Below are 21,091 nucleotides of genomic sequence, written 5' to 3'. Positions count from 1 at the left end.
ATAGAAGCATGTAAACAGTAGTCAGTGATACAAATTGGAACTAGAATTCAAAATGGTTAATCCTGCTTTCTGAAATACCCTCAAAGATGTTTAAAATGAACAACGAAAGTACAACCGTTTTAAACACATTTTTAAACCAAACTTTTTAACATGTTAATAGAAAGATGAGCATTCACCTGAAACCTATAGCAGGCCTAGTAGGAGCGAGTGAGGTTGTTGCCCTGCTCCTGCAGGCTGACAAGCAGGTCATCTATCTTCTCCATGTTCTGGGAGGCGGTCATGCTGTTCTGCATGCTCCCTGACTCAGACATGGACTGGTTGAGCAGCGACTGGATCTGGGCCTCGCTCTCTCTCTGGTTCTGACCAGACTGACTGATGGCAATGATCTGATCAGACAGAGTGGTTCCAGGAGAGGTTATCAGCTGGCCACACTCTGTATGGGGAAGAAAGGGGTAGTCACTGACTACATGCCACATGAAATGTTAACGAAAACCAAACAATGTCATACGCTTTTCTGGAGCATATTAAAAAAAAGATGACATTTGATAAAAGGACAGATCACATAATCATGAATCCTTACCATTCTGAATCCCAAAGAGGAAGAGGCCTGGCTGCTGGGCCTCACTGGGCTGGTTGAGGCTCCCACTGACTGCTGTCTGGAACAGAGACCCTGGCTGCTGTACGGGGGAGGAGGTGGTGGTCTGCAGGCCTGCCACCCCATTCTGAGTGCTGAAGATGCCTGTCTGCGGGAGTTCCCGGGCAGCCATGCAAGCCTGCAGGGCAGACATGTTGGATTGGGGCATGAAGAGAGAGACGGGCTGCTCTGGGCCGTTGTTGGAGTTGGTGATCAGCTGCATGGGCTGCTGCTCTTGGAACAGGCCGTGATGGCGAGGCTCTGAGGGGTTCCCCACCACCTGGCTCTGGTCCTGGAAGGCCATGGGCTCAGAGGATTCCTGCTGGCTAACAGTCACCATGTTGGCCTGAGAGAACAGCATGGAGGGGTTTTGGGGCTCCTGAGAGTTCAGGCTGCTGCTGCTCATGGGGGGCATCTGGCCCTGGCCACTAAACAGCAGACTGGGGGGCTGCTCTGGAGTGGAGAGGTGTTTGCTGCAGAACAGTAGGCCAGCCTGCTGCTGCTGGGTCTGAGAGAGAGTGTTTGCAGGTGGATGAGGGGAGATGTTCTGAAACATAGAATTCTGCTGAGGTGGCTGAGGCTGGGAGGGCTGCTGCTGCTCCATGGGGGTCCCCTGCTGGATAGGAGAAAGCTGGGTCTGAGACTGGAACACTGACTGGGGCTCAGGGGCAGAGGTCTGCAGGGCACTGAGGAAGGCCAGCTGCTGCTGCTGGCTGCCACTAGCGGAGAGCTGACCAGGCAGGGCACTCTGGGGGAGGAACAGGTTGGCGGCAGAGGGGGGCTGCTCTGGGGAGAGGCTGGTCCTACTCAACACTGTCAGGGTGTTCTGGAAGAGGGTTGCCTGGACCTGCTCCTGGGTGGGAGAGGCCTTCTGAGTGTGGAACAGCGCCCCCTGTGGGTCCTGTGCCTCAGCCAGGGGGCTGGGATTATGGAAGAGGGGTGGAGAGGGATGAGAAGGGGTCTGATGGAGGAAGTTGGTCTGAATGGAGAGGAGCTCATTGGCTTGCTGAAAGAGTGCTGCTTGCTGCTGCTGTTTCTGTTGTTGCCTCTGCTGCTGTTGGGCCTGCTGAAAAAGGGAACCATGGTTCTGCACCATGCCCTGCTGGGAACCCTGCTGTTCAGCGTTCTCACCTAGAGAACCACCCTGAAATATGCCACACTGCATTGGCATCTGTGATTTAAACAGCTCCTGCCGCAGGTTCTCCAACACATGCTGTTGCTGTTGTTGGTGTTGAATTTGTTGGTGTTGAATTTGTTGGTGTTGAATTTGTTGCTGCTGAATCTGTTGCTGCTGAATCTGTTGCTGCTGAACCTGTTGCTGCTGAACCTGTTGCTGCTGAACCTGTTGCTGCTGAACCTGTTGCTGCTGAACCTGTTGCTGCTGAACCTGTTGCTGCTGAATCTGTTGTTGTTGCTGTAGTTGCTGTTGCTGTAGTTGCTGATGTTGCTGAATTTGTTGCTGCTGTTGTTGCTGAATTTGTTGTTGTTGAATCTGTTGCTGTTGTCGCTGTTGCTGCTGGCTGCAGTACCCTTTTGCCTGCAGTTGTCTCACTGCTTGTTCCAGTTGGGCCACCTCGTCTGGGGGGAATATGGGCAGCTGGTGCTGCTGGGGGGCAGGTTGAGGGGCCTCCACTTGTTGACTGAGCCTCCCTACCGCCCCAGCATTGTTGCCAGCCCTGTCCTGACCAAGCCCCTCTCTGGGCTCCAGGAGGAATTGCTGAGGCCCAGTTTGGAGTAGAGAGTCTGCAGGCACGGGGAAGGAGTTGGTGAGTGCAATGTCCTGCTTCTGTATGGTGCTCAGGGCCTCTGCACTGTTGAAGACTGCTGTTTGGGATTCGGCAGGGTCCTTGGCAGACCGCGGCAAGGAGTTGGAGAACGGGCTGTTGTTGGGGGGAAGGTTGGAACTCATGTCCAGCGTCTGCTGGGCGGAACACATGACATCGGGGGTCCGCTGAGAATACAAAAAACAGATGATACCTGCTAGCTTTTCATATATATTGGGGGAAAGATCGATATGGTTCATATGAATATGATTCTACTATTTAATGAGGCATTATCACAGCCAAGGCTGGGAATCCATTTGTAGAGCTTTTACCTTGAACACGCCAGCAGAAGGGAGGTTGCTGGAGACCTCCATTGGAGTGACCTCTTCTCTCTTCACAAGAGGCAACATTGGGGGCATCAAGGCACCATCAATTACTGTAGGGGCATGTAGGGACAATGTTACAATTTTGTCATACAGGAAGGAGTACAAACACACACACACACACACACACACACACACACACACACACACACACACACCTATGCATTACAAACAAGAACACACCATACAGCATGGTAGAGATATACTATACCTTTCATCCGTTGATCAAAAGGGCAGGGCTTGCCTGGAGATGGAACTTCTTTCTTCACAGATATGTCCACTGAGACGTACACAGATAAGCAGGTTGAGTTAAGGACATGCAAATCAGATGACCTTATTCTTCATACCCAGTCTCATTCTCCCTCGTCTGCATGTCAGGTTTTCATATACAAAAAATATAATATGAAATGAAACTGTATAGAGTGAAAAACAATCAGGACTAAATCTGTATGACTTGACTGTTTTGTATAGGGCGCTGCCTAATCCGGTATCATGTTTAGTACATACTGTATATAGAAGGGCATTTTTGTTTTTAGATGGATCATCTACACTTCCATGTTTTGTTTCATTGTTTTAGTTCCTTTCCCTGTCACTTCCTGCCTGCTCATTGATAGTTCGTGCCACAGTGCCCAAAGGACGTTTTGACGCCTGGAAGTGATGAGGAAAAAGGAGGAGACAAATACCCCCCTGTTCCCAAGTTGACATGGCTTCCTGTACTAAAGACTGTAATGGTAAATTTAGAGCAGGCTAGATGATATATCCACCTAATACAGTTGTCGTGGTAGAGTAATGGTTGTAATTTACACTGGCCGAAGACATGGTCTGAGGAAATGTTGTTTTGGTCCTAATGTGGCGTAGAAGGTGAAACAAAAGAACATTTGTTCATGGACTTATCACAGACCTGGTTCTGGAGTGTATGTAAAAGGCTGCACGTCGTGGGATCGGCCAGCATTGGTCACCACGTAGATTCCCACACACACTGCAGACGCGATGGCTGGGTTCTGGTAAGGAGGAACCTTCACAATCAAGTGATTCTGAGGGGAAACGCATAACAGACAAATCGACTTAACTAACAGAAATGTACAGTAGCCCCAGTCTTATAATTACATACATCAAGTCATGTGACAAACGTGTCAACATCCCTTATAAAACAGGCGCAAGCGCAAAAATTACTTAGATTAAATAATCAAGTGATGTCAGCACAATGTAGAGTTGAAAGAGAGAGAGAGAGAGCCACAATGGACATAATCCTGGCACAGACAATGAACTGGAGACTCCATACGTCATCAACTAGTTCAGATGTGCAACACCTTTCAAACTTTGCTGACTAGTAGAAGGTGTGGCGATGATTTACAGAGTTTGCCTGGTTACACATGGTTACAAATTGTGAATAACATGTGAAAGACATCTAAACACCCCAGGGCTCAGACAACTGATTGAGGCTTAGCTAACGAAGCTCTGACCCTCTGGCTCCCAAGGGCAAAGGTTTATGCAGGACTGTTGAGACCTACTTACCACCGTGGCTCACAGTAATTAGGTGACAAAACAATGAGGCCATTCACCTCCCTGAGTGAGTAGCAATTTAAGATGATTACATCTAAACCTACAAATCTCAAATGGCTGCTGTTATCTAATCACCCTGTTAAATCATTAGCATGAATCATTCTAGGACCACAATAAGCAGAGAATAAGCTTATTTACCTGGTGAAACAGCTCCATGTCAATTTCAGCCTCTGCCTTCCAACACTTCTCATCTTAGGGGGGAAAACAATGAACGGTTTCATTAGTATGGTAGGTAAAGGAACAAATATAAATGTTATTCATTATTCATATACTGTAAGGACATTGATTTCAGACAATAATTGGTTGTGTAGACCTACCTGATACATTTTCCTGGAATATGACTTTGGTGTCCTTGAGGAAGTTCTTCCCAATGATGAAGACCTCCTCACCCCCCCTCACCGAGCAACTGTGGAGGGACTTCTTCAGAATCTCAGGCACCCCTGCAGGCTGGGCTGTAGACAGGACACCAACAGACCGTCAGGCTCTGAGTTCTGCTTGACCTAGCTTCTTTAACTAATATTCTGTCACGAGTACAGAACTGCTGGCCTTCTCAGAGGAACTAGGGGAAGCCGACAGAAAAGCTTAAACCAATTGCTCAAGAGTACCTTGTGATTTCTTGGAAGGCACATGTGTAATTGTGGGGAAATAGTAATTGTGCTTTAATTGCTTTGCCAGGAAAAATGTGAGCTGAGCTGGTGTTTAAAAAATGGTGTGTATGTGCATGTACTTGAGATTTTAAGTACATTTGTTTTGTTATTTTACAGTATATGATCATTAACCAGACAGTAAAATGACTGTACTATAGGTAAATTTGACACTCTTTTGCAGTCCCCCTTTCTCACAGGCAAATAGAAATCCCCAAGTTTCTATAAACAACAAGCTCAGACTCCTCCCACTCCTCCTCCCTCCCCAGTTTTCACAGGCCTTCCACACTCTCACCACCCCGCTCCACAACACACACAGACAGACGCCATTGGAGATTTATATGTTCTGGACCGATTTTTGCTTGGTCGGATTGCACTCTGGCATTGTAAACAAAAAAGTCCACACCTCTTTCTTCCCCCTTTCTTTCTCTCCCTCGTTTTTTTGGAGTTCTGCTTCTAAAACCACCGACAAATAGAATTTCTTATACCCCAGAGCAGTCTTTCCTGTTTTTGCCACTCATAGCCACACGCTATGCCCACAACGGGAGGAACACATGATGCTGAAGAGAGTCTATAGACATGGTCTCTGAAAATGTACTTCAATTAGAAAATGATCTGCTAAGCATACATAACGCATTAGAAATGAAACTTCTAGACTGAATCAACTCTTCAAAGTGTCCAAGTCTTCAGCGTGGAACTTAAAAACGAGATGAAAACAATAAAACAAACCTATATTACAAATGCTCGTAAGACTATCCAGTCAAATTTTGACAGTAACGGCTCCCAATGGAGACTTCATTATTTACATCATTGTCCTGACCCAAGCTCCTTTTCATTTTCCTCCTGTCCACCCAACCCCCTGAATGAACCTCCCCCTCCCCCTAATCCCCTGGTGACGTGCGTCAGCTCTAAGCTCCGACAGCGTTCCTGAGAGAACTCCGGTGGGCAGATGCTATGAATAACCTAAAGCCACTCACTGCACAGGATGGGAGACGACGGTGTCTGTAACGTGAGCACCGAGCCGTCCGGCCTGGAGATGTTGACCCGAAACACCAGCCTGGCACGCGTGCTCTTCTTTTTGGAGCCGGCCACCCCGATACGAGCTTCCACATCAGCGTTACGCAGCTTCAGGATCCCCACACAGTCCACCCTGCAGAGAGAGACACACACAGCACAGCTGTTAGACTGGCAAGCAGGCCTGCTGAACAAGGCCCCAGCAGCTGCAACAGCCCCCAAAGCACTCCCATTGGAGGTCTACTAAGAGGAACAGTCTCCAGTATGTGTGCTTTTACAGAATTGCAACAGCTATGGCAATAAGCAGATACATACGCCAGGGTCATATTATTGCTGGGGTCCAGGGACACTTCAATGACAGTGGTGCCCTCGATGTCCACCTCCTTGCAGGCTGTAGTGTTGCGCCCCGTCACCCTGCAGGCCTGGTAGAACCCATGTGGCTTCACACGCCCAGCGTCATTACCCACAAACACCTGTAGCACCACTGCCTCATTCACACCCTCCAGCTGTGGACAAGAAGGAAACAAAGAACACTCAAATCAGAAAATAGCACAGCTGCTCCAAAGTCAACTCTACCTATTTTTGTAAGTCACTAGAGAATTTTGAGCGTGGAATATATTGTGCAAGTGGGGTGGAGCTAAAATAACATACAAAGGTGAATAGACAGTGGCAGCTTTCTGCTTAGTAAGATGATATCTAATAGCATTCTATGATAACAGAGCTGTCACTGCACAACTGTCTGTTTTGCTGTCTACTTTGAGAGTAAAACATTTGAAATATGGAATACATTGCTGATACTGAGATATGACAAAGAAATGCAAACAAAGTCACGATTTGCGGTTGTAATCATTTCAAGAGAATAATGATAGTTACCTCTTTTCTCGGTGGACAAGAAAATCTGTTGTGTTTATGTAGTTTATATACTATATTGTATTTAGCAGGCACATTTATCCAAAGCGATTTAGTCATTCATTCATGGGAATTGAACCCACTATCCTGGCATTGCAAGAGCCATGCTCTACCACCTGAGTGCTGCCTTCCAAGGTGTGTTGTAACCGCTAGCTATTAAACCTTGTTTCATAAAAAGAAAATAATCTGGGGTTGATATGTTGCATCCCTTTTTATACAAGTTTCTACATAGCCTGTGACAATCACTGAATCACTGACTTAAGAATGTTAAGCCAATGTAGAGGTGTTATGTAACAATGAGTATGGAGCAGGTTGATGGTGGCATTTGATAAAGGACAGATAAAGGCATACTTTCAAAGGGGTAGAGTCAAAACAGTGACACGTGTATGGGGCACTGCCCGTCCACAAAAAGCCCTAGAGGCCACAGCCCCCCTGGTCCTGGTGCTGGTTTAAGGCGTACCTTTAGGGTAGGGAAGCCCTGCTGAGTGCGGTCCTTCACTGACCCCCTGCTGCCCTCAGTCAGGTAGCGGGCTCTGTGCTGGGTCTCAGGCTGGACCAGGATCTTCAGCTCCTTGCACTCACTCTTCTGAGGGAACTGGCTCGCTAGGGTCCCACATTTCTGATGGGTTGTTTGGGAGCCATCTGCCGAACTGCAAGACAGACTGGTTAGCTACTGTGTCAGCCCAACAGCTCCTAAACAACCTACATTGAAACACGCAACACTAACATTAACTACAATACACTTCCACTTCCATATATATTTAATGCAGGGGACTGTTTCCTTTCACTCATTCACAGCACTGCCCCCTGCTAACCCTAACCCTGCCTGTGACCTTGTAATCATTGGGGACTGAGGGCCGTACAACCTGGTGTTGGGTGGCAGTGGCAGCAACCCTCACCCCCACTCCTCCTCTCCGCTCCACCTTGTGTTCATTTATGTAAGGGGAGGAAAGATCAGCTCCACTGTTGGCACCAAGCTTCCTCTCAGTGGAAGAGAACTTGACAGGACTTGGAGACCATCCACTTACTATCAAAGTTCCAGCCAAGCTGTGACCCCCACCAGCAAATATCTGTGTGTGTTTGTGTGTGAGTGAGTGTCAGTATGTGTGTATGGTGGAGCATAGGGGGTATTTGGAACTGGAGAGCAGCAGGGGACTAGTGAGGGATCCCCAAATAGCTGCCATGGTTTCCCAGTGACACTAGTGAGCAATGCAGAGTTTGGAGGCTCACTACCAAGCAGGGTAGTGAGCCTCTGAACAGTTCTGTTGAGATGTCCATTCAATAGTAGTTGTAATGGTATAAGTTTATCAGTGTTTTTCAATGAATTAATAATTTTATGACATTTAACTTGTCTTAATGTATTTCTAAATGTATTTCCATTCTGTGTTCCAGACAAGATTCAAACTGAAAACGGAAACTCAATCAAAGTCCATAGAGCCATCTCAGAGATGTAAAAGAACTGGAAAGTTAACTCTGCAGACCAAAAGGAAGTAAACAGTAGGCTAGATATGTTTCCACATGGGCTAATTTCACTGTAAAAGAGATCTAGGGGCACCCACCTTCCTTTGGTACAGGCCTTGCTGTCTGAGCACAGCTGTGAGAGCACAAAGTGAGGCCCTTTGGCACTGTCTGCATCAAACACGTCCATGCTGGCCTCCTCGGCCGAGGCAGCCTTGGGCCCGGGTCGCTGGCGGGGGGTGCGCTTGCGCGACTTCCGGGGCACCTCTGTGTTGTCGTTGTAGGAGCTGGAGCTGACGATGCTGAAGTTGGAGGCAGAGTCATCCATCCAGATGCTGTTGCTCTGCTCGGAGTCCTGGAGCTGATCCTCCTGGCAGGACATGCGGCTGTCGTCAAACAGGTCCTCGGGCGGAGGCGAGATGTTCAGCACCGTGCGCCGCTTGGAGGGGGTCATCTGGTGGTGCTGCTGGGCCTCCTGGGATGCCCCCCCTCTTCCTCCTCCACCTAGGGATCCGGCCCCTCCTCCTTTCTCGCCGCCAGCCCTTCCGCCACCAGCACTCCCACTGTTGCCAGTCCCGCCCTCGGCGCCAACCATCTCCGCCACCGCTCTGCTACTTACACCTTCGTCTGGAGCGGCGATGCCGGTGTGAGCAGAGGTCTGGTCGGTGGCTGAAGTAGTGGAGTGCACGATGGAGCTGGAAGAGGTGGGAAAAGCACTGCGAGGGCCTCCCATGGTCATAGAAGAGGAGACGGTGGTGGCATCTACAGTGTATATAATTAGACAGTAAATAAAGGCATCTCAACCAGCATTGGCTAGCAGTCCCATTCAAGCAGCGAAATTTGTGCATAATAGTTTTTTTGTTTTTTTTTCCTTTTCTTTGGTCATCCAATTATAATTTTCCCTTTTCTTTTATTGCATCATGATGTGTGAGTGTGTCTATGTGTGTGAGAGTGTATGTAGTGTGTTCTGACACAAAAAAATGGGGGAAAAGAGTCATATTATAGGACATAATATACATGGTAAGTCATGCATTTTCTGACATGAATATCTAATTATCTGAAATTGATACATAGAGAGTTTCTAATTCAATCTGCAAAAAAATAGTGCCCCAGAACGTGCAGTAATCCAATTCTCTAGCCATCTTTCAGTGACACTGGACCTTGATTTTCAATAGCATTTGCCATGAACAGAAATGAACTGGGAAATCTACACGTAGAGGGATGTTCAAATGAAATGAAGTTTATCTGGTGTGTAAGATGATGCGTGCCAAATAGAGCTTTTTCTCATACAGGTTCAAACAATTTAGTTGGGACTGAACGTAGCCACAGAGACAAAATAAACAAGCTTCTGACCTATGAAGCAGAGAACTGCAGACCATTTTATATGCAGACACTCCCTGCTTCAGAGGGAACTTCCTGGAATAAAAACGAGACAGCGAATGAGCAATAAGAGCTGAACATTCAAATGTAATAAAAAAAAAAAAAACTGTTGAACAAAAAGTATATGTGAAAATGGAACCGTCATTCAAGGGTCTCGTTCTATTCCTGCTCAATATGTTTTTCTGAATGTCATGTGGAGTATGTCATGTGGAGTACATTTCAAAAGCATTCCTAGTTATCAGGTCCTCAATGCAGGGTACAGTAGAGTGCAGCTTCAAGCAGGTGCAATGGCAGATGCTGCATGGTAGATTGTCATCTTCCACTTCTGTGAAAACAAACTGGATAGTTTGGCTACTGGCATAAAAGGGCGACAAAAAACATGGGAGTTGGAGAAAGCTTATGACACCCCATGGTAAGAAATAAACACGCAATACCCGACTGTCTACTCAAGATGATATGATGGAAGAAATGGAAGCCTTGGTGGCCTAAGGGCCTAGCCCTAGGCTAAGGTCTGAGCATGGAGGTGAAATCCTGAAGACTGCTGCAGGAGAAAGGGAGAGGAGAGGCAGACAAGCTATCCTGATTTGTAAAACCTTTATCGATACTGTGAATTCAACATGTCAATAAAACTATTAAAAATAAGAGGTGCAACTAGGCGGCACATCATTCAAAACTGTTGCTACAGTGCTTTTGACTGAAAAATAAGATAGCTTTTTGTTGGCAATCGGAAGAATGCCAGATATCTATGACTCATTACAAGCCAATGTGGTGCATTGTCTATGAAGAAATTCCAGTCACTTTACATTCCACCCACAAGCCCTCTCCCTTTTCCCATTCCAAATGCACTCATATGTAGGAACTATCCCTTACTGCAACAATATGGAACATCATTTATTTTTCTCAAATTAATTTTAGTGGCTAAACTATTTGAATTTATTGAAGAGTAGCCATGATAAAAAGAAGAAATGGATAAAGCCATACATCTATTTATGCTCTGATGAACAGGAATGCTTTCAAAACATACAGCACATTGTATGGATTTCTGCAAACAGAAGCAATCTAGCAAACAGACAAAAAACTTCCACCTGATTGCAGATGGTAGGGAGCAGCTATTTTACCCAATAGATTATAATTAAATGTTTTATTCAAGAGACAGGAATCATTTTAGTTCGATTGGGATCCAGCAAGACAGCAATTTGTTCTCCATGGCAGCAAGACAGCAATTTGTTCACCATGGCAGCAAGACAGCAATTTGTTCACCATGGCAGCAAGACAGCAATTTGTTCTCCATGTCAGTTGTAAGCTTCCTCCCACAGAACCAAAAGAACTAGTTCCATTTTCACAACCATGTAATATCAAATGAAAATCAGTTTTAAAACAAGAATAAACATAACAGAACAGTGGATTTGAAATGCTGAAGGATTAGTTAATTACAAAATGATGTCAAGTACAAAATCTAAATATGACACATTCCTTTGAAACACATTTCATGATGTGCTGTTCATGCAGATTTTTGGAAGCGTAGCAAACATGAGAAATGTACAGGCCCTGCTAAGATTGGAACCGCAGTGAATGATTTGCAGCCACTTTGAGCGCCCCCTCACCACACTTAAAAACACTCACAGAATCTGGAGAAACAAAGGCCTCAAAGAAACCCAGTCCAGTAAATCTCTCCAGCTTTGTAAAGGTTCACAGCTCCCTCCAGACTTATTTATAAGGCCTAAAAGCTTTCTGTAGACTACTGTACACGGTCCCATCCGTGAGTTGTGTACACATTTCAAACAACTGCCCTTTTATGTCCTGCTGTCTGTCCAGAGGGAGGTAATCTAGTTTTTTCTAATTTAAAACGAGTTGCCCTGCTTTGAGTGTAATGAAACTAAAGACAACCGTGTAATAAACGTCAGGACAGAAAACGCTGCGGGAGAGAATGAAATCCCTCTGTTTTTGGCCTGCGCTGTGGAGCAGTAGAACTGTTGGATAGAATCTCCCTCTCCGTCTCTCCCTCTACCACGCCCCCATTAGCCTTCTAGTCTAAACACGCAGGGCTGATTGTTTGTTTAAAATGTAGCCAGGTCTTAAAGAAGAGAAAACCCAGAGACACCTACAGGGAGGACGGAGGAGAGCACTGCTGCATCTCTTTATCCAGGGTATAAATCATTTAAAAACAGGAAGTCTGATTTATCACAGGAGAAAGACACCTGGCCACAGAAAGAGGCATTTATCACATAAACCTTTTAACCCCTGTTGTTAAGCCTCTTTAAAGCATAATGTGTCTTTTGGTCATCATCATGTCAAGTTAAGACTATTTCTAGACTAAAAAGCACGTTCATTGGAGAGTCTTTTTAATTCAGGAGTATGCTTAATCTGGGTCCAGGAAATTGGCCCCCGTAAAGCATTGCCTGGTGTTAAAACTTTTGATCTTGACAAACTATTATACCTGTAAACAGCACAGTACATCTGATAACCTTGAAATGCTGAGCGCCAGGTGGTAATGAAGACATCCTGTTCAATAGGAGCTCATCCATTCTAATAGAAAAAGACAGCTGGCCAATAGGACAGCTATAACCACCAAAATGGCTGACTTGAAGGGCAGGGATTCAGGATTCATTTCTTGCTTGAATTTTGAGTCATCACCTGCTCCGTTTGTGCATAATACCCTGGCTAACGAAATGCATTGCAATTCAATATTCAAAGGGAGATGGAGGACAAAGGGTTGAAGGCTTCATGTATAATTACTCTGAGGAGGTTTGGTTCCGAGACATCCAGAGGAACAGAGTACAGATAGGTTGAAGCTAGAGAACTTCATACATAAAATTGTGTGAATTTGAACAAATTGTATACAGTGCCTTCAGAAAGTATTCACACAGTAGATGTTACAGCCTGAATTTAAAATTGATTCAATTGAGATTTGTCACTAACCTACACACAATACCCCATAACGTCAAAGTAGACAAAAATAATAATAAATGCCTTGAGTCGATAAGTATTCAACCTCTGTTATGGCAAGCCTAAATAAGTTCAGAAGTAAAAATTTGCTTAACAAGTCACACAATAAGTTGCATAGACTTACTCTATGTGCAATAATAGCGTTTAACATGATACCACGCACATACAATTATCTGTAATGTCCCTCAGTCGAGCAGTGAATTTCAACCACAGATTCAACCACAAAGACCAGGGAGGATTTCAAATGCCTCCTAAAGAAGGGCAGACATTGAAATAAAAAAAGCAGACAGTGAATATCCCTTTGAGCATGGTGAAGTTATTACACGTTGGATGGTGTTTCAATACACCCAGTCACTACAAAGATACAGGTATCCTTCCTAACTCAGTTGCCAGAGAGTAAGGAAACTGCCAAAGGATTTCACCACGAGGCCAATGGTGACATTTAAACGGTTAGAGTTTAATGGCTGTGATGGGCAAAACCTGAGGATGATCAACAACACTGTAGTTACGCGACAATACTAACGTAATTGACAGAGAGAACAGAAGGAAAATATTCTAAAACAAGCATCCTGTTTGCATCAAAAGTAATACTGCAAAAAATGTGTGAAAGCAAATTAACTTTTTGTCCTGTGTTATGTTTGGGCCAAATCCAATACATTACTGAGTACCATATTTTAGCATAGTGGTGGCTGCATCATGCTATGGTTATGCCTGTAATCATTAAGGACTGGTTTTCAGGATAATTTTTTTTTAACAGAATGGAGCTAAGCACAGGCAAAATCCTAGAGGGAAACCTGGTTCAGTCTGCTTTCCACCATACACTGGGAGATTAATTCACATTTCAGCAGGACAATAACCTAAAACACAAAGCCAAATCTACACTGGAGTTGCTTAACAAGACAGTGAATATTCCCAAGTGGCCGAGTTTTTGCAATGATCAACAACCAATTTGACAGTGCTTAAAATAGGTGTGGAAAGCAGACGTACACAGCTGTAATCACTGCCAAAGGTGCTTCTAGAAAGTATTAACTCAGCGGTGTGAAAACTTATGTAAATTCAATATTTCTGTATTCATTTTCAATAAATTTGCTAAAATGTTTAAATACATGTTTTAATTTAGTCATTATGTGGTATTGCGTGTAGATGGGGGAGAGAAAAAAACTATTTCATCCATTTTGAATTCAGGTCTTAACAATAAGTCAAAGGGTATGAATACTTTCTGAAGGCACTGCAACGATTTGTTTCGGCCATAAAATGGTAGTTAGTATCACTCAATATATTTAGGCTATTCTTTCCACAAACCCTACCAATTTCCACTTAACAAAAATGCTGAAAGTGGCTGCAAAAAACCAATGTGATTATTGCCCAGTCCCAGCAGATGGAGGCAGTAATACTCAAGGTGTATTACAGCGTAGACTTAATACATTTTAAAATAAACATAGAACATTTACTCTTATTGTAAACGCATTACCGAAGACCCATGCCTCCACCTATGGGACCATTGCATGTTCCATCCTAGCCCAAGTTCTGCTTTTCTGTACCCTTAAACCCATGATGGAAAACCTTTTCTCAATGTCATATTCATCATCTCCAGCACCACCCCAAAATCAACATAAGGGAAAATGGAGCGTTTCTATGTTTTATAGTAAAAAAAGATAGCGGAAGATAAGTGTTTCCAATGACGACATCGGTGTGCATCGTGCGATTGACACATTTTGAGTAGATATTACCTACTAATTGGTTGATGATGTCATTGGAAAAACAGATCTTTATATTTTTTACTACAAAACACAGAAATGCACCTTTTTCGCATATGTTGATGTTGGGGTGGTGCTGGAGATGATGAATATGAAATCGATTACATTTTTTTGTATTTTATGTCCCTTTAACTCCACCCCTTCTACAATATGTTCCACTACCATTTAAATGCAGAATTAAAGAAACAAAACTTTTGACATCAAAAACTCAGTTGCAATACAATACAAAAAATGGTAAATGCAGTAAATGAAAATAATAAGAAGTCTAAAAGTTTAGACGGACCTACTCAACACCCTGGGTGAATTTTGATGGGTTAAGAGCCCTTGGGACTAAATGTCTTCACTACTGATAGACAGACACAGTACCACAACCCACCACGACACCTGTGGGGCCCAGCTAAAATGCAAGTTAAGTTCATTAATAGCAAAACAACTTGCATCCAATCAACAAAAAAGCAATTAACTTTGTGCATTTGCTGAATATTATTGAAACAAAGAAAGGAAGAACATTTCAAAGGCTTTGTGGAGTATGTTCACTTGTCAATATATTGCTGAGGTGTGTGGATGACGATATTGATCAGGTGCTGTTCAATGTACAGGCTGAGTGTCATTTTGGAGCTTGTAAAATAAAATGCATTTCCACTTTAAACTCATGCAGAAGCTAAGTTGGCACAAGCAAACTCTGACCCTTTAGCATGGGTGGGAAGCAGGAGAAGGAGTGGCTGGGATAGTAAGGTCTGAACTGAACAAACATTCCTAAAGATGAACTGAATGAAATTATGGGCAAAAGTAACATAAGGTCCTTTCCCTCTCTAATGGCTGTTCACCTATAAAAAGACTCCCACTGCAATTACCTACTTAAAATGGAAAAACAGACTCTCTTGTGAACTGCACTACTTGAAATGACCTCCCTTAAATGGCTTGGCATTAGATCAAATTTGGATTTCCTTTTACAAAATGTTTTCCCATATACAGTCATGGCCAAAAGTTCTGAGAATTCCACAAATATAAATTTTCACATATTCTGCTGCCTCAGTTTGTATGATGGCAATTTGCAGTTACTCCAGAATGTTATGAAGAGTGGTCAGATGAATTGCAATTAATTGCAAAGTCCCTTGTTGCCATGCAAATGAACCGAATCCCCAAAAACATTTCCACTGCATTTCAGCCCTGTCACAAAAGGACCAGCTGACATCATGTCAGTGATTCTCTCGTTAACACAGGTGTGAGTGTTGACAAGGACAAGGCTGGAGATCACTCTGTCATGCTGATTGAGTTTGAATAACAGACTGGAAGCTTCAAAAGGAGGCTGGTGCTTGGAATCATTGTTCTTCCTCTGTCAACTGTGGTTACCTGCAAGGAAACATGTGCCATCATCATTGCTTTGCACAAAAAGGGCTTCACAGGCAAGGATATTGCTGCCAGTAAGATTGCACCTAAATCAACCATTTATCAGACCATCAAGAACTTCAAGGAGAGTGGTTCAATTGTTTTGAAGAAGGCTTCAGGGTGCCCAAGAAAGTCCAGCAAGCCCCAGGACCGTCTCCTAAAGTTGATTCAGCTGCAGGATCGGGGCACCACCAGCACAGAGCTTGCTTAGGAATGGCAGCAGGCAGGTGAGTGCATCTGTATGCACAGTGAGGTGAAGACTTTGAGGATGGCCTGGTGTCAAGAAGGGCAGCAAAGAAGCCACTTCTCTCCAGGAAAAACACCAGGGACAGACTGATATTCTGCAAAAAGTACAGGGATTGGACTGGTGTAGTCATTTTCTCTGATGAATCTCCTTTCCGATTGGTTGGGGCATCCGTAAAAAAGCTTCTCCGGAGAAGACAAGGTGAGAGCACTACCATCAGTCCTATGTCATGCCAACAGTAAAGCATCCTGAGACCATTCATGTGTGGGGTTGCTTCTCAGCCAAGGGAGTGGGCTCACTCACAATTTTTCCTAAGAACACAGCCATGAATAAAGAATGGTACCAACACATCCTCCGAGAGCAACTTCTCCCAACCATCCAGGAACAGTTTGGTGAAGAACAATGCCTTTTCCAGCATGATGGAGCACCTTGTCATAAGGCAAAAGTGATAACTAAGTGGCTCGGGGAACAAAACATCAATATTTTGGGTCCTTGGCCAGGAAACTCCCCAGACCTTAATCCCATTGAGAACTTGTGGTCAATCCTCAAGAGGCGGGTGGACAAACAAAAACCCACAAATTCTGACAAACTCCAAGCATTGATTATGCAAGAATGGGCTGCCATCAGTCAGGATGTGGCCCAGAATTTAATTGACAGCATGCCAGGGCGGATTGCAGAGGTCTTGCAAAAGAAGGTTCAACACTGCAAATATTGACTCTTTGCATCAACTTCATGTAATTGTTAATCAAAGCCTTTGACACTTATGAAATGCTTGTAATTATACTTCAGTATTCCATAGTAACATCTGACAAAAATATCTAAAGACACTAAAGCAGCAAACTTTGTGGAAATTAATATTTGTGTCATTCTCAAAACTTTTGGCCTCGACTGTAGACTGACTGAAAGGCAAGGAAGAAAGTTGACCTCAGACAACAAATAATTAATGCTCATTTCAGACTTCTAAATTAGAAAAATAAAAAGGGGTGAGCTAATCAACAAAGTAAAAGCAATATGAATTTTGTATGGCCAGAGTTGACTAAAAATAGCCCGACATTCCTATATAACAGCTGAAGCCAACCTAGAGTGATGCTACATCTCCATTCAGCCATATCTCAAAACGGAGGGATCAGGGGAGGGGGCAAACATAAGTAACCAAGCCTTAAAGTTACAGGCAGGGGTGGTAGGACAGGGATAAGAACAGGGATAGGAACATGGAAGTGTGCAGCCGCATAGAGCTAAACAGTAAGGACACTGGCATCAGGGATGTGGTGACAGCCAGGCCAAGCTATAAAAAGTATCAGGGCAGGCCACGGATGGGTGATGGAAGTAGGGTAATATCACAGCCAGCATGCACCCGCCTTGCAAAGTACAGGAACAGCACAGAACAGTAAAGGTGTAAAAAGGCCAGGGCAGAGATGCTTCAGCAGAGAGCTATATGGTGGCAAATGGAGGAAGGCTGTGCTGGGATACGGGGAGGGAGAAACTACTTGAACAAAGAGCCAAAGCGATGGGGAAAATTGGCTGGTGTGACCAAAAAAAACTAACCTGAACTGCTGGACAGCCTAAAATTAAAAAGTTGTCCTCATTTGACAGAGAACCAATAGAAACCTACATTTTAATGTCAAAGTATTTTTTCAATACTTGATTTGAAAGATTTGTGGTACAAAATAAAATTCACAAAAAAAGTGAAAAGAAGAAGAGATAGCCAGAAGAAGTAAGGCCAACTTGCAGTAAAACCTACAGTCCCAAATTAAATTTCATGTAAACTGAAAAATACTTCACCTTCCTCCAGCTACAGTCAGTATGTCCCGCCTTGTCTGAGGGCTGCATTGGCTGCATTGAAGCACTGATGTCCGAAGGCAACAGACTTCTGGTTCTACTGAAACTCACTCTAAACCAGGGCACTTTGGTAAGGGGCAGAGTAAAAAGAGCTAAAGTGAATTGCATTTTGAACGTTCAGGTTGTGACAGATTTATCCAGAAAAAGGTGTTTTGTTTTATATTTTTTCCTCTTGCTTTGAATATGATATTGGTTTAATTAACATTTAGGCCTACAGTTGCAAACATACTAGATTCTCTGGATTCCTTATGTGCAAGTACTGTAGTGTACTAGATGTACTATTTATCCTTACACAGACTGATGCATGGTGTCAGAAGATACTACTTGAACTAATGGTGTGGCAGTAACTGGTTAAGCAAAATAGCTGCAAAACACACAAGTAAACAGTTAGTGATATTTCTGGAATTTTGCAAAGAGATATCACTGAATTACTTAACATTTTTGGATCTCAAATAATGATTTTGTGAGCAGTACAGAAATGGTTTTGTACCCGGCTTCTGACTTGTGTCTTGTCCCAAAGAGAGATGGTTTGCATTTTTATAACATCTATATTCACAAATGTACAATAACAGACTGGGAGCCAATTGCTATTGTCAATTAATGGGGTACATTTTGCCTTTCATGATTTAGGGGACCCCAAATAGACAGACTGCCATATTGAAGATCATTCAGACAGCCCAAGAAGATGGGGACTCCGTAGGTCTTGTGTACCCCGAAATAATCAGGGGTGTCCTCTAATGGCATGGAATGAAGAGAGTTTCTTTAGACTCCAACTGCAAGGCACAGTGTTCCCAGCAAGGACTGTAGGCATGACTTTGTTTTGGCATAACCCAACCCCTGAAAACAGTGCAATCCATTTAGCCAATTGTTGAGCTAGGATCATGAAGTTGGATTTCTATGGAGAGCAGGAATGCCCTCTCTGTTAGTGTGTAACAGCCCCTACGCCCTGATGGGAAAACCTTTAAAAATGTCTACTCTAAAGCACATTAAAAAGAGGCCTTTCTGATCTGCTTGCAACCTGTAGGCCTGTGTCATAAAGAGATGTTTGGATCCTAGAGTCCTTGTATAGAATCATTGTTTCAGCACAAAACCAGGCAATGCTTTACTACAGCCCATTTTCAGTCTAGCCCTCTGATTGGGATTCTAAAAGGGGCTGCAGCTGGAGCTGATTACATCTGAGCTGTGAGGTTTATAGAAACCAGCAACAGATCATGATATAAAGGTGCTCATAGTTCTGCATGTCTGCAATAATTATCTCTGTGTAAAACCCAGGGGATAATGCACACCAAAACAAAAAAACAGGAACAGGTCGTTCCCATCACTCACAGTCAGAACTGTTCAGTCTTCAGAGATGTGAGCAAGCCCCCAGGGCCCAGGGATGGCTGGCTGGCATTGTGTGCAGTATGTTTTCTGAGGGCCACAGGACGCCCAAGGGAGAGGGCAATAAGGCCTCATAACTCTGGTCTTCAGCAGCTGCCCCTTACCTATTGGCTGTACTCTCTACATGCAGGTGTAAGCCTACAGGTACAGGCTGTGTGCTGCCTACCCCTAATGTAGTTGGAAGTGGTCTTGCAGGTAGCCTAAAGAAGGGTTGACTCCAGGAAACAGGATGGAACCATTACCAGCACTGCTCACTGTTACCATGGAGGCAGAAGAGAAGAGGGGGTAGAGGAGGAGGGGCTTACCTGAGTCAAGGGCAGCTGAGGGAGGAGGAACTGCCTCTCCACCGCTCTTCTGGCTCATGGCTGCTGCTGGGTTTTGCTGAGTGGAGGATGGCAGCTGCAGCTCTTTGGGGAGAAGGTCATACACTGATTCTGTGTAGAGAGAGAGAGAGAGGGGGGGGGGTTCAGGAGATGAGTCGAATCCCTTTGTAAGGACTTGAAAGGCTGTTCATAATCTAACAGCATGAGAGCGCTTACAAAGAAGTCAGCAGATTTACTGTAGATGAAGCTCTTTCAGAATTCTAAAGACAAGTTTAAATTTGCAGCGTAGCCTAGTGGTTAGAGCATTGGGCTAGTAACCGGAAGGCTGCGAGTTCAAACCCCCGAGCTGACAAGGTACAAATCTGTCGTTCTGCCCCTGAACAGGCAGTTAACCCACTGTTCCCAGGCCGTCATTGAAAATAAGAATGTGTTATTAACTGACTTGCCTGGTTAAATAAAGGTAAAATTGTAAAATACAATTCTGTGAGTATGGTTCTTTTTTTCCTTTCACCTATACTTATAGGCTCTCCTTATAAACATCAAGAAAAATGTTAAACAGCGAAAACAATAACCTTCATAAACATGGTACAGCATGCCTTTGTCAGTTGACACTGACCCTGTACCAGGCCCAGAGCATTATCCTGCCTGGCCAGCACTCTGGAAAATGACCTAGCAGTTTATAAAATGCACTATAGTGATAAATACAGACCCAGTCCAGATTCCTACCATGTCTCTACAGCCTGGCCTATCAGCTGCTGCCCGGATGCCCCTACCACCTACCAACCCCCATCCCCACGTGCCTGTGCCAGGGGCCTGGGAGGTCTTGCTAGGCCCCCTCCCTGAAAAATGGCAGGGAGCTATTTAGAGGAACAAGAGCGCAATGCCCCCCGAGCCATGTTAAGTATGCTGATGAGCACCACAATGAAAACAATAGGGGCTGAGGAGGACTGGAGGAAAGCAGGTGTGGAGGGAGGTGACTTCAAGCGCTACACTACTTGTGATGACGACCAGAACATTCACACATCCAACTCCTCCATTCAATAGGACTATCTATGGTTCTGCAGATAGAGTCTCTTCACACTTACTAGACTTTTACTAATATAACGTTGGTTACACATATTACTTCAGAGGTAGCGCATGACACTCGCCCGACAGTTGCCCCCTTGAAGCAGGGCAGTGCGAACAGAATTGTCTCATTGAGCCAACACTCCTAAAGTATAAATGGCAATACCAGAGCAATGTTTTTGAAACGGCTGAAATGTATAGGCGTTTTCCTAATATTTGAGACTTGTTTTATTGAGTTTTTACCTGAAATTGCAGTAACAGCCTGTTACATTCTGAAATTGTCGCAGTAGGTGCCGGCTGCACTGAGCCTGATCTGAGCCATAAGAGAGACTAGAAATCTACCACCACTATCAGATTTAGGGGGGCAATGTAGTTTGTTTTTTGTCTCCCCACTTTGGTT

The 21,091-nt window shown here is 44.3% G+C and overlaps 1 protein-coding gene across 2 annotated transcripts in view; it reads right to left on the bottom strand.

Moving 5' to 3' along the window:
- The window catches only part of LOC109874559 (nuclear factor of activated T-cells 5), a 54,283-nt gene that overhangs the window by 4,444 nt on the left and 28,748 nt on the right, over positions 1–21,091 (bottom strand). For both annotated transcript variants that reach the window (XM_031810956.1, XM_031810967.1), the window contains exons 2-13: positions 19,609–19,737; positions 8,470–9,130; positions 7,371–7,560; positions 6,317–6,507; positions 5,965–6,137; positions 4,661–4,795; positions 4,482–4,534; positions 3,682–3,814; positions 2,992–3,060; positions 2,730–2,833; positions 581–2,585; positions 177–433 (exon numbers count right to left, since the gene is read on the bottom strand). In XM_031810956.1, the coding sequence (XP_031666816.1) occupies positions 195–433; positions 581–2,585; positions 2,730–2,833; positions 2,992–3,060; positions 3,682–3,814; positions 4,482–4,534; positions 4,661–4,795; positions 5,965–6,137; positions 6,317–6,507; positions 7,371–7,560; positions 8,470–9,130; positions 19,609–19,737 (4,082 nt within the window). In that variant the 3' untranslated portion in view covers positions 177–194. The remainder of the gene's footprint in view (positions 1–176; positions 434–580; positions 2,586–2,729; positions 2,834–2,991; positions 3,061–3,681; positions 3,815–4,481; positions 4,535–4,660; positions 4,796–5,964; positions 6,138–6,316; positions 6,508–7,370; positions 7,561–8,469; positions 9,131–19,608; positions 19,738–21,091) is intronic.

Source organism: Oncorhynchus kisutch, linkage group LG3 (genome assembly GCF_002021735.2).
Source record: "Oncorhynchus kisutch isolate 150728-3 linkage group LG3, Okis_V2, whole genome shotgun sequence".
Classification (NCBI taxonomy): Eukaryota; Metazoa; Chordata; class Actinopteri; order Salmoniformes; family Salmonidae; genus Oncorhynchus; species Oncorhynchus kisutch.
The sequence above is the reverse complement of the archived record's forward strand: the minus strand, read 5'-3'. Positions and strand labels throughout refer to the sequence as shown.